At 42.8% G+C, this 13807-nt stretch overlaps 1 protein-coding gene across 6 annotated transcripts in view; it reads left to right on the top strand.

Annotated features, from left to right (window-relative positions):
- sh3glb2b (SH3-domain GRB2-like endophilin B2b) overlaps positions 1-13807 on the top strand; it is a 58909-nt gene extending 45102 nt beyond the window's left edge. For all 6 annotated transcript variants that reach the window (XM_064943294.1, XM_064943293.1, XM_064943291.1 and 3 more), the window contains 2 exons: positions 2105-2360; positions 12217-13807. In XM_064943294.1, coding sequence (XP_064799366.1) covers positions 2105-2360; positions 12217-12324 — 364 coding nt within the window. In that variant the 3' untranslated portion in view covers positions 12325-13807. The remainder of the gene's footprint in view (positions 1-2104; positions 2361-12216) is intronic.

Here is a 13807-nt window from a genome sequence, read left to right as displayed (position 1 = left end):
TGTTTACCCGGACTATTTGCATTGTCCTGCCCCCCCATCCCCTCTCTTACGCTGCTGCTACTCTGTTTATCATATATGCATAGTCACTTTAACCATACCTACATGTACATACTACGTCAATTAGCCTGACTAACCGGTGCCCCCACACTTTGGCTACCCGGATTATCTACATTGTGTCCCGCCACCTGCCAACCCCTCTTTTACGCTACTGCTACTCTGTTTATCATATATGCATAGTCACTTTAACCATACCTACATGTACATACTACCTCAAATAGGCCGACTAACCAGTGCCTGTATATAGCCTTGCTACTGTTATAGCCTCGCTACTGTATATAGCCTCGCTACTGTTATTTTTCACTGTCTTTTTACTATTGTTTTTATTTCTTTACTTATCTATTGTTCACCTAATATACCTTTTTTTTACTTAAAAATTGAACTGTTGGTTAGGGCCTGTAAGTAAGCATTTCACTGTATGGTCTACGTCGTATTCGGCGCACGGGAAAAAAAACTTTTGATTTGATATACATGATACAAAAAATGTTCCCTAAACCCATCATGAGGTTGCTGAAACCTAGCCTATAAATGAAAGTTTACAACGTAGATGCACAAGTCGAGAGACATTTTTGTAATCAAGGTGACAGACATTGACACATTCAATACCGCCTTGCACAATATTGCCTGCATCTAGCTGATCTAGTGTGTAATCATTAGTCCAACAGTTGCAAATGAGAGTTTCTATTGGACACATTCAGTTATGTTTGCTTCCATTTTAGAAAGGTTTTTCAACAGAATCGGGGGAGTGAATACACCCCTGATCACACGCAAACACTGTTCACTTTCATAGCAGCCACATACAAACAGCATGATCCCTTTGATCATTGGATAATTCCTACTCGCATCGACATGCTCTCCTCTCACCTTTTCCCCTCACTTGTGAACTTCAGTGCACAACACATAAACTGTCTGTGGCCAAACTTTCATATTATAATGGCTAACTGCTACACACAGCCTACATCGTTGCAATATTAGCTAAGGTTAAGTCAACATAGCTACTAGAACTAACATGTTAGTAAACCTGTTACAATCATGCAGTACAGTGTATAGTTAGTAAGCAGTTTAGCAGTTACACTGGCGGGCCCCGGTGGCAATAAATTAATCAAACCAAAAGGTTACCTTGACTTGGAAGAGTTCCAGTGTTGAATAATCATAGCCAGCTAGGCAACATAACATGACCTTCCTTCGTGTTTTAATCAATTATTTGGTGATGTGAAAATATTTAGCATAGTTTTATCTAAAATGCATAATTTCTTTTAATGTTTTTATGAAATTCACTGAGGAGGAGCCTCCACTCCTGAGTACCACTCTCCTTATTTTCAAGCATAGTGGTGGCTGCATCATGTAATGGGTATGCTTGTAATCGTTTCAGGTTAAAAAATAAATTGAATGGAGCTAAGCACAGGCAAAATCCTAGAGGAAAACCTGGATCAGTCTGCTTACCACCAGACACTGGGAGATGAATTGACCTTTCAGCAGGCCAATAATCTAAAACACAAGGACAAATCTACACTGGAGTTTCTTACTAAGAAGATAGTGAATGTTCCCGAGTAGCTGAGTTACAATTTTGACTTAAATCTACTTGAAAATCTATAGCAATACCTGAAAATGGTTGACTGGCAACCATCTACAACCAATTTGACAAAGCTTGAATAATTTGTTTAAGAATAATGGCAAATGTTGCACAATCCAGGTTTGGAAAGCTCTTAGAGATTTACCCAGAAAGACTCACAGCTGTAATCGCTGAAAAAGGTGCTTCTACAAAGTATTTACACAGGGGGGTGAATACTTACGTAAATTAGATATTTCTGTATTTCAACAACAATTTTTTTGTACTTTGCAATTATGGGGTATTGTGTATAGATGGGTAAAACAAAAAATCCTTAATCCAATTTCAATTCAGGCTCTAAAACAACAAATTGTGGAATAAGTGAAGGGGTATTGTACATTCTAAATATGTACTTGCTTGGGAAATATTATTCCTTTAGCAACCTAATTTATCACTTATGACCCCCTCTTCTTCCCCTCTCCCGTAACCTGACCCCAGGTACCCAAACTCTTTTGCCTCGAACGCCAACCCCTCCACCTCTGCCACATGCCCCTCCCCCGTCTCCTCTGCCACCCTGCCAGGGGTCTCACCCCCATGCCTGGCCTCCACCTCCACCCCTGGCATCGCTCGGGAGCCTTCTGGCCCGTTGAAAATCCAGGATGTGCAGCAGCCTTCCACAGGCCACCGCAAGGCCAAGGTCCTGTATGACTACGATGCCCACGACACTAGTGAGCTCTCCTTACTGGCCGACGAGGTAGGAGCAGCCATGGTTCACCACATCTGCTATGGGGAACCATTTGGAACATGCTGTATTATGTAAAAAATATCAATTCCGTGCCACAAAATACAAACATTGCAATCTTTTGTCTACAAAATGACAATTGGTAATGGCATGTTACAAACTGCATCCCATAATCTGGGACATTTAAACAAGTTAGCCTCTGTCTCTCTTTTAGGGCTGACCCATTTAGTTGGCTGGGCGATTGTTTGTTCGATAGGCTGTTGGTCGAACGACATTTCTTTAGTCGAGCAGTAGCAAAAAAACTAAAGTTTCTGATTCGCGCCTGTCTGAGTGGACTAATCCATTGTGGAGGTCTTGGGGATGGCACAGTCCATCACTCTAAGATGTGCAACTGAAATTGTATATGGTTATAAACTCTTCATGGACTGCACCATATTGGCCAGTTCTTGCTGTGAGATGTTACCCCACTTTTCTACCAAGGCACCTTCAAGTTCCCGGACATTTCTGGGGGGAATGGCCCTAGCCCTCACCCTCCGGTCCAGCAGGTCCCAGACGTGCTCAATAGGATTGCGATCCGGGCTCTTCGCTGGCCACGGCAGAACACTGACATTCCTGTCTTGCAGGAAATCACACACAGAACAAGGAGTATGGCTGGTGGCATTGTCATGCTGGAGGGTCATGTCAGGATGAGCCTGCAGGAAGGGTACCACATGAGGGAGGAGGATGTCTTCCCTGTAACGTACAGCGTTGAGATTGCCTGCAATGACAACAAGTTCAGTCCGATGATGCTGTGACACACCGCCCCAGACCATGGCGGACCCTCCACCTCCAAATCGATCCCGCTCCAGAGTACAGGCCTCGGTGTAATGCTCATTCCTTCGACAATAAACGCGAATCCGACCATCACGGCTGGTGAGACAAAGCCGCAACTCGTCAGTGAAGAGCACTTTTTACCAGTCCTGTCTGGTCCAGTGACAGTGGGTTTGAGCCCATAGGCAACGTTGTTCAAATCAAATCAAATTTATTTATATAGCCTTTCGTACATCAGCTGATATCTCAAAGTGCTGTACAGAAACCCAGCCTAAAACCCCAAACAGCAAGCAATGCAGGTGTAGAAGCACGATGGCTAGGAAAAACTCCCTAGAAAGGCCAAAACCTAGAAAGAAACCTAGAGGAACCAGGCTATGTGGGGTGGCCAGTCCTCTTCTGGCTGTGCCGGGTGGAGATTATTACAGAACATGGCCAAGATGTTCAAATGTTCATAAATGACTAGCATGGCCAAATAATAATAATCACAGGCAGAACAGTTGAAACTGGAGCAGCAGCACGGCCAGGTGGACTGGGGACAGCAAGGGGACAGCAAAGAGAGAGAGAGAGAGAAAAAACAGGACACTGGATAGGACAGGAGAAGTACTCCAGATATAACAAACTGACCCTAGCCCCCCGACACATAAACTGCTGCAGCATAAATACTGGAGGCTGAGACCGGAGTGGTCAGGAGACACTGTGGCCCCATCCATTGACACCCCCGGACAGGGCCAAACAGGAAGGATATAACCCCACCCACTTTGCCAAAGCACAGCCCCCACACCCAAGGGGGGGTGCCAACCCAGACAGGAAGATCACATCAGTGACTCAACCCACTCAAGTGATGCACCCCTCCCAGGGACGGTATGAGAGAGCCCCAGTAAGCCAGTTACTCAGCCCCTGTAATAGGGTTAGAGGCAGAGAATCCCAGTGGAAAGAGGGGAACCAGCCAGGCAGAGGCAGCAAGGGCGGTTCGTTGCTCCAGAGCCTTTCCTTTCACCTTCACACTCCTGGGCCAGATTCCACTCAATCCTATGACCCACTGAAGAGATGAGTCTTCAGTAAAGACTTAAAAGTTGAGACCGAGTCTGCGTCTCTCACATGGATAGGCAGACCATTCCATAAAAATGGAGCTCTATAGGAGAAAGCCCTGCCTCCAGCTGTTTGCTTAGAAATTTTTGGGACAATTAGGAGGCCTGTGTCTTGTGACCGTAGCGTACGTGTAGGTATGTACGGCAGGACCAAATCAGAGAGATAGGTAGGAGCAAGCCCATGTAATGCTTTGTAGGTTAGCAGTAAAACCTTGAAATCAGCCCTTGCCTTGACAGGAAGCCAGGGTCGGGAGGCTAGCACTGGAGTAATATGATCATTTTTTTTGGTTCTCGTCAGGATTCTAGCAGTTGTTGCCAGTGATGTCTGGTGAGGACCTGCCTTACAACAAGGCCTACAAGCCCTCAGTCCAGCCTCTCTCAGCCTATTGCGAACAGTCTGAGCACTGATGGAGTGATTGTGCATTCCTGGTGTAACTCAGGCAGTTGTTGTTGCCATCCTGTACCTGTCCTGCAGGTGTGATGTTCGGATTTACCGATCCTGTGCAGGTGTTGTTACACGTAGTTTGCCACTGCGAGGACGATCAGCTGTCCGTCCTGTCTCCCTGTAGCTCTGTCTTAGGCGTCTCACTGTACAGACATTGCAATTTATTGCCTTGGGCACATCTGCAGTCCTCATGTCTCCTTGCAGCATGCCTAAGGCATGTTCACGCAGATGAGCAGGGACCCTGGGCATCTTTCTTTTGGTGTTTTTCAGAGTCATTAGAAAGGCCTCTTTAGTGTCCTAAGTTTTCATAACTGTGACCTTAATTGCCTACCATCTGTAAGCTGTTAGTGTCTTAACGACCATTCCACAGCTGCATGTTCATTAATTGTTTATGGTTCTTTGAACAAGCATGGGAAACAGTGTTTAAACCCTTTACAATTAAATTATTTGGATTTTTACGAATTATCTTTGAAAGACAGTGTCCTGAAAAAGGAACGTTTCTTTTTTTTGCTGAGTTTATTACATTGTGCAATACTAATAAAAATGTTTTGATTTTACAACAAATGTGCTTTCTCGCGTGTTGGATAGTGGTTGCTGTCCGCGGATCTGAAATACATAAGTGCTTTTTGGCACCTTTTTCTAGACTACGTTGCTATGTGTATAATAGTAAAGTTAACCAGCATATTGGTGTTAAGAACAATGCAGTGGAGGCAGCAGCAGAATGAGGAGATGAGAAAACTGCCCTTGCTTTATTGTCTAAGAAAGGTGAGGAGAAAGGAAACTCCAATTTTAATTAGGTCTATAATCAATAGCTTAACTGTTAAATGTTCTTGGCTTTATAAATCATTCATATACAGTACTGTGCAAAAGTTTTAGGCAGGTGTGAAAAAATGCTGTAAAGTAGGAATGCTTTCAAAAATAGACATGATAATTGATAATATTTAAAAATTAACTAAATGCAAAGTGAGTTCTTAATGACTTTCGCTGTATGTTTGGGGTCGTTGTCATGCTGCAGAATAAATTTGAGGCCACTCAGATGCCTCCCTGATGGCATTGCATGATGAATAAGTATCTGCCTGTACTTCTCAGCATTGAGGAGACCATTAATTCTGACTAAATCCCCAACTCCATTTGCAGAAATGCAGCCCCAAACTTTCAAGGAACCTCCACCATGCTTCACTGTTGAACCTCCACCATGCTTCACTGTTGCCCGCAGACACTCATTTGTGTACCGCTCTCCAGACCTTCGGCGAACAAACTGCCTTCTGCTACAGCCAAATAATTCAATTTTGACTCATTAGTCCAGAGCACCTGCTTCCATTTTTCTGCACCCCAGTTCCTGTTTTTTTGTGCATAGTTGAGTCGCTTGGCCTCGTTGACATATAGGAGGTATGGCTTTTTGGCCGCGAGTCTTCCATTAAGGCCACTACTGACCAGACTTCTCCGGACAGTAGATGGGTGTACCAGGGTCCCACTGTTTTCTGCCAATTCTGAGCTGATGGCACTGCTGGACATCTTCCGATTGAAAAGGCCTTTGAGCATGATGTGTCTTTCATCTGCTGCAGTAAGTTTCCTTGGCCGACCACTGTGACTACGGTCACAAAGGTTAACTGTTTCTTTGGGATTCTTCAAAAGAGCTTGGAGTGCACATCAGGAAATCCCTGTCTGCCTTGAAATTTCTGCCTGGGAGAGACCTTGCTGATACAGTATAACGACCTTGTGTCTTGTTGCTGTGCTCAGTCTTGCCATGGTGTATGACTTTTGACAGTTTACTGTCTTCATCAACCTCACCTTGCATGCTGAGTCTGGCTGTTCCTCATCTAGTATTTCATCACATACATTCATATTTCATATATTTACACACACATACATGGAGCTCTGCATGTTCTGTCTTTTATACAAATGTCTAAATCGGCTCTAACATACCAGCCCCTAATTGTTAACTTCAGTGAAATGCATAACAATTACTTAATATTCAAAAATACAGCCAATACACAAGACATACTATACCAGAGCAGTATTACAGTTCATAGCTATAAACAAATATACATGGTCCCATATAGGACATGTGTTCTCAGTCCCAGATTTGAAGTGTTCAAGTGTTGTGTCAATGTCAAGAGTTTGACGTCTCAAAATGTTAGAGTACGACATCTGACAATCTGAGGTGCACGTGATTCAAAGGTGGAGCTCTGTGTGTGTGTTTCACTCAGCTTCCTCCTGGAGCAGATAGAGTTTATTGATAGGTCTCTGTAAGATGTTGGTCTTGGTCTTATCCATGACGCTTGGGACAAGACCTTTGGCCCCTGGCAAAACTTCCACCGCACGCACCATCAGCCAAGAGTTCCTTGGGACCATGTCATCCACAATGAGAACAAGTTTCTCTTAGTTTTGTTCCACTTGTTCCGCTCCTGCATAAGTGGAAGATTCTCCCTTATCCATCTCTTCCAGAAGAGGTCAGTGATATATTGTACTTGTTTCCATCTCCTCAGTAAGTATAAGTCTCCTTTCTGGAATAGTCCTTGTGGCAGGACTGGCTTTGCATTCAGATGAAGCAGATGGTTCGGAGTCAGGAGTTCTAGATCATTAGGGTCATTTGTTACAGTTGTGATTGGTCTGTCGTTCATGATTGCCTCAACGTCACACAAGGCTGTCTGCAAAGCCTCATCATCCAGTACTTGCTTTTTAAGGACTAGTGGATATTGTTTTTGAATAGAGGATATTTTTCACCAGTCGGAACAACCTCTCCCATACTCCCCCATGGTGGGCTACAGAGGGGAGGGTTGAATGAACATTTCATTCAGTAATGCATTTTGAATATTGTTGTGATCCAGCTCTTTCAACATTTCTCCTAGCTCTCTGTTGATGTTCTGCGGTGGTCGCTACAGCAGGGCATGACTGGCCCAGCATGCATTTCTAGTCTACTTCTGTGCTGTTCTAGCCCCTTATTCCCGCACACTGACTCGGTACTGGTGCCCCCTGTATATAGCCTAGTTATTCTTATTATGTTACTTTTATGATTACTTTTTATTTTAGCCTACTTGGTAAATATTTTCTTCTTCTTGAACTGCAATGTTGGTTAAGGGTTTGTGAGTAAGCATTTCACGGTAAAGTCTACACTTGTTGTATTCGGTGCATGTCACAAATAAAATTTGATTTGATTTGTCATGGAGTTTCGCTAAATATTTTCATATAGAAACTGATAAAACACAAAGGTGCAAAATCAAGGTAACTTACGAAGATGAGGACCAAGGGCAAGAGAGGGTTTGCGGTGTGGAATCATTGTAGAATCTGAAAAGACACATCCCAGAGCATGATGGTGTACTAGGTGCATATGCTAACAGAAAGGAACAAGGTACAGTGCCTTGCGAAAGTATTCGGCCCCCTTGAACTTTGCGACCTTTTGCCACATTTCAGGCTTCAAACATAAAGATATAAAACTGTATTTTTTTTGTGAAGAATCAACAACAAGTGGGACACAATCATGAAGTGGAACGACATTTATTGGATATTTCAAACTTTTTTAACAAATCAAAAACTGAAATATTGGGCGTGCAAAATTATTCAGCCCCTTTACTTTCAATGCAGCAAACTCTCTCCAGAAGTTCAGTGAGGATCTCTGAATGATCCAATGTTGACCTAAATGACTAATGATGATAAATACAATCCACCTGTGTGTAATCAAGTCTCCGTATAAATGCACCTGCACTGTGATAGTCTCAGAGGTCCGTTAAAAGCGCAGAGAGCATCATGAAGAACAAGGAACACACCAGGCAGGTCCGAGATACTGTTGTGAAGAAGTTTAAAGCCGGATTTGGATACAGAAAGATTTCCCAAGCTTTAAACATCCCAAGGAGCACTGTGCAAGCGATAATATTGAAATGGAAGGAGTATCAGACCACTGCAAATCTACCAAGACCTGGCCGTCCCTCTAAACTTTCAGCTCATACAAGGAGAAGACTGATCAGAGATGCAGCCAAGAGGCCCATGATCACTCTGGATGAACTGCAGAGAGATCTACAGCTGAGAGAATTGGGAGACTCTGTCCATAGGACAACAATCAGTCGTGATATTGCACAAATCTGGGAGACTCTGTCCATAGGACAACAATCAGTCGTATATTGCACAAATCTGGCCTTTATGGAAGAGTGGCAAGAAGAAAGCCATTTCTTAAAGATATCCATAAAAAGTGTCATTTAAAGTTTGCCACAAGCCAACTGGGAGATACACCAAACATGTGGAAGAAGGTGCTCTGGTCAGATGAAACCAAAATTGAACTCTCTGTAGTGCAGTGGTTTTCAACCGGTGTGACTTGAGGAATCTCTCAGCTGTGTCACTAAACTTTTCCTAATATTGATGAAAAAAAATACACTCACTAATAAACATGACCTGTGGAATGCTCATGGAGGTTTGATTTGAGAGCATACGTGCCGCTCAGATGATAGAGTTGAAGTCGGCTGTTTGCATACACCTTAGCCAAATACATTTAAACTCCATTTTTCACAATTCCTGACATTTAATCCCAGTAAAAATTCCCTATCTTAGGTCAGTTAGGATCACCACTTTATTTTAAGAATGTGAAATGTCAGAATAATAGCAGAGATCGAGTTATTTCAGCTTGCATTTCTTTCATCACATTCCCAGTGGGTCAGAAGTTTACATACACTCAATTAGTATTTGGTAGCATTGCCTTTAAATTGTTTAACTTGGGTCAAATGTGTTGGGTAGCCTTCCACAAGCTTCCCACAATAAGTTGGGTGAATTTTGGCCCATTCCTCCAGACAGAGCTGGTGTAACGGAGTCAGATTTGTAGGCCTCTTTGCTCACACATGCTTTTTCAGGTCTGCCCACACATTTTCTATATGATTGAGGTCAGGGCTTTGTCATGGCCAGTCCAGTAGCTTGACTTTGTTGTCCTTAAGCCATTTTGCCACAACTTTGGAAGTATGCTAGGGGTTATTGTCCATTTGGAAGACCCATTTGCGACCAAGCTTTAACTTCCTGACAGATGTCTTGAGATGTTGCTTCAATATATCCACGTAATTTTCCTCCCTCATGAAGTATCTATTTTGTGAAGTGCACCAGTCCCTCCTGCAGCAAAGCACCCCCACGACATGATGCTGCCACCCCTGTGCTTCACAGTTGGGATGGTGTTCTTCGGCTTGCAAGCCTCCCCTTTTTCCTCCAAACATAACAATGGTCATTATGTCCAAACAGTTCTATTTTTGTTTCATCAGACCAGAGGACATTTCTCCAAAAAGTACGATCTTTGTCCCCATGTGCAGTTGCAAACCATAGTCTGGATTTTTTTATGGCGGTTTTGGAGCAGTGGCTTCTTCCTTGCTGAGTGGCCTTTCAGGTTATGTCGATATAGGACTCGTTTTACTGTGGATATAGATACCTTTGTACCTGTTTCCTCCTGCATCTTCACAAGGTCCTTTGCTGTTTTTCTGGGATTGATTTGCACTTTTCGCACCAAAGTACGTTCATCTCTAGGAGACCGAATGAGTCTCTTTCTTGAGTGCTATGACGGCTGCGTGGTCCCATGGTGTTTATACTAGCGTACTATTGTTTGTACAGATGAACGTGGTACCTTCAGGCGTTTGGAAATTTCTCTCAAGGATGAACGAGAACTGTGGAGGTCTACAATTTTTTTATGAGGTCTTGGCTGATTTATTTTGATTTTCCCATGATGCCGAGCAAAGATGCACTGAGTTTGAAGGTAGGCCTTGAAATACATCCACAGGTACACCTCCAATTGACTCAAATTATGTCAATTAGCCTATCAAAAGCTTCTAATGCCATGATATTATTTTCTGGAATTTTCCAAGCTGTTTATTAAAGGCACAGTCAACTTAGTGTATGTAAACTTCTGACCCACTGGAATTGTGATACAGTGAATTGTAAGTGAAATAATTTGTCTGTAAACAATTGTTGGAAAAATTACTTGTCATGCACAAAGTAGATGTCCTAACCGACTTGCCAAAACTGTAGTTTAACAAGACATTTTTGGAATGGTTGAAAAATTAGTTTTAATGACTCCAACCTTAGTGTATGTAAACTTCCGACTTCAACTGTACATTGGCACATGGTTACAGTGCATCTGTATCGTTCAGTGCACTCAAACTGTTGTTAAAAATTGGCATCGGTTCAGCTAAACCCTGGGGTATGGCAAAGTGGGGTGTGTAGAAATGTTGCCACTAGTTATAGCTCACTGTTGAAGCTCACTGTTGAAGCTCACTGTAAACAAACACAATGCCAAGAGTGCAAAGCTGTCATCAAGGCAAAGGGTGGCTACTTTGAAGAATCTCAAATATAAAATATATTTTGATTTAACTATTTTTTTAGTTACTACATGATTCCATGTGTTATTTCATAGTTTTGATCAACTCACTATTATTCTACAATGTAGAAAATAGTACAAATAAAGAAAAACCCAGGAATGAGTGTGTCCACACTTTTGACTGGTACTCTATACCCATTGATTCTTGAAGAATATCACTTATCGATGCCTAATGAGCCTGCTCATCATAACCTAAAATATAAGCTTGTTTTACTATTTTGTAAACAAACACTATAGCCTTAAATCCTCGTTAAAACTATAATTGTTATATCATGGATGGTCTGTCCTTGTATCTATAGCTCTGTCCATGAGTTTGGGAGTGGTTACATTTCTCCAGCCCCATCCCTCAGCTGTTTACCAAATCAGTGGTGGGGTGTTCACTTTATTGTTCGAACTGCTGATTGCCTTTTTAATGGAAATTGAATTGTTTCAGAAAACAAATGAATGTGATTTAAATTCTATAAGAACATATGAAAACCCTGAACTCGTTACAGCCCTGTCGATCTCTGTAGCATATGATATCTAAGGAGTTGTGTGTTGGTGGGTGATTTGTTGTAAGTGTGTGCACATGAGGCCTTGCCCAGGCCTGAGGGTTATACTACAAAGCAGCTTCACACAGTGGCCTATGGCACTGCATCGCAGTGCTAGCTGTGCCACCAGAGATTCTGGGTTCGAGCCCAGGCTCTGTCGCAGCCGGCTGCGACCGGGAGGCCCATGGGGTGACGCACAATTGGCCCAGCATTGTTAGGGAGGGTTTGGCCGGTAGGGATATCCTTGTCCTGTGGTGGGCTGGGTGCAGTGCACGCTGACCAGGTCGCCAGGTGTACGGTGTTTCCTCCGACACATTGGTGTGGCTGGCTTCCGGGTTGTGTTTCAGAGGACGCATGGCTCTCGACCTTCGCCTCTCCCGAATCCATATGGGAGTTGCAGCGATGAGACAAGACTGTAACTACTACTAATTGGGGAGAAAAAAGGGGTAAAAATAAATAAATAATAATAATATAAATAAATAAAGGCCTAAACGGGTGTTTTTGGTTTGTGAGTCAATTAGACCATGCCATTTTCAAGCTTATCAAGCGAGGTAATAAAAAAGTTATTTCAGAATATTTAGGCAAGTTAGCTGGCTAACTACTTGATTCTACTTTGTAGTATTACCCCTCTGATGTGATGCCCGCTCTGTTTCAGCTCATCACTGTCTACACAGTGCCAGGCATGGATCCAGACTGGCTCGTGGGAGAGCGGGGCAACCAGAAGGGCAAGGTGCCCGTCACCTACCTGGAGTTGCTGAGCTAGATGGACCCACGTAGGGACACACACACGTACACACACGTCCTCAAACGCACACTCGCACACACACACGCACACACGCACACATGCCTCTACTCTATGGTCTCATGGCACAGGAGGTTGGTGGCACCTTAACTGAGGAGGACGGGCTTGTGGTAATGGCTGGAGTGGAATAAGTAGAATGGTATCAAACACGGAAAGATGCCATTCCATTGACTCCATTCCAACCATTTTTATGAGCCGTCTTCCCCTCAGCAGCCTCTGCTGTCTCATGGTGCGCAACACACTTACTTTGGTCTCTGGCCAATTCAAACGCATATGCAAAAGGATTCAAAAGCTAAATGAGTGGATATATAGCGTACCAGAAGGGGAACAGTCGTAAAAATAGTGAATAGTCTATATTCTAGCTCTATATTTGCTCTTTTCCCACTAGCTATTTGGAATCCATCCACCTTGCACGCTCTATCTTTCTTTCTCATTGAGAAATGACAGGAGCCGCTCGAATAAGGTGGCATATCTGGGTATATAGTGTATATAATAGACCGGGTTTGAACTTGTTTTATTTCGTTTTTCAACCAAGCTAATTTAGTCATAGTTTGTCACCATTACTTTGACATTTCAAAGCCATGGGGGAAAAGGTAAAACCGCCTGTAAAATCCCCCATCTGTCGGCCTGTAATGCAAACATCATCCAGAGTGACGCAAATATTTATCTCTCCAAGGTGTTATTAGCCATTGGCTATCACAACATAAAACATGAATCTTGAAAAAAAGAGACTGCTGTACAGTATGCTAACAGAAGGTGACTCATATTGGCTGCGTCATAAACAGGTGATGAAAGACTAGAGGAATAGTTGAATTTCAGTTCTTGTTTTCTGACTGGTTGCATTCTGTTTATGTACGTACTGTATTTACGTGGCTTTTATTTCTTAGGTGTCACTGTTTTACTTTTTTACGAGTGTTCCCCCATCTGGCCCTGTTTGTGAGGAAAAGGACAAAACCATGGTAACTTTATTAAACTAACATAGGTTTATGCAAATCAAAGTATTGAGTTGCTCTCTGTGGGTTGATCCGTTGTTGATGTTTGCGTGTCATTGTTGTTTTTGTTTATCCACTCTGGTTGCTGATGTTTGTCGAGTTTCGGGTGTGTTTTACTAGCTATCAGGTCTTAATGTTTGTCTTTTTGAATTTGTAGATGTTTTGAAATGGGTGTAGTTGTATGTAATAAGTTCAGACCTGTGGTTTCCTTTACCCCTGTGTGGGTCGCCATCTCTCTCTGAACCCCTCAACATTTCCTCCTGTCAGTGTTACCAATATGCTGTTGTATGATTATTGTATGAATGGAACTTGAAGAAAATTAACAACCGCTTGTTTAAACTGATAAAAAATAAGCACTGGATAATCTGACACATTAAAACAAAACAACTTTTCATTTATAACATTGTACAACTGAATAAAATGTTACATTTCAACATTGTTTTTTTGTGATG

This window comes from Oncorhynchus masou, chromosome 28 (assembly GCF_036934945.1).
Source record: "Oncorhynchus masou masou isolate Uvic2021 chromosome 28, UVic_Omas_1.1, whole genome shotgun sequence".
Taxonomy (NCBI): Eukaryota; Metazoa; Chordata; class Actinopteri; order Salmoniformes; family Salmonidae; genus Oncorhynchus; species Oncorhynchus masou.
The sequence above is the reverse complement of the archived record's forward strand: the minus strand, read 5'-3'. Positions and strand labels throughout refer to the sequence as shown.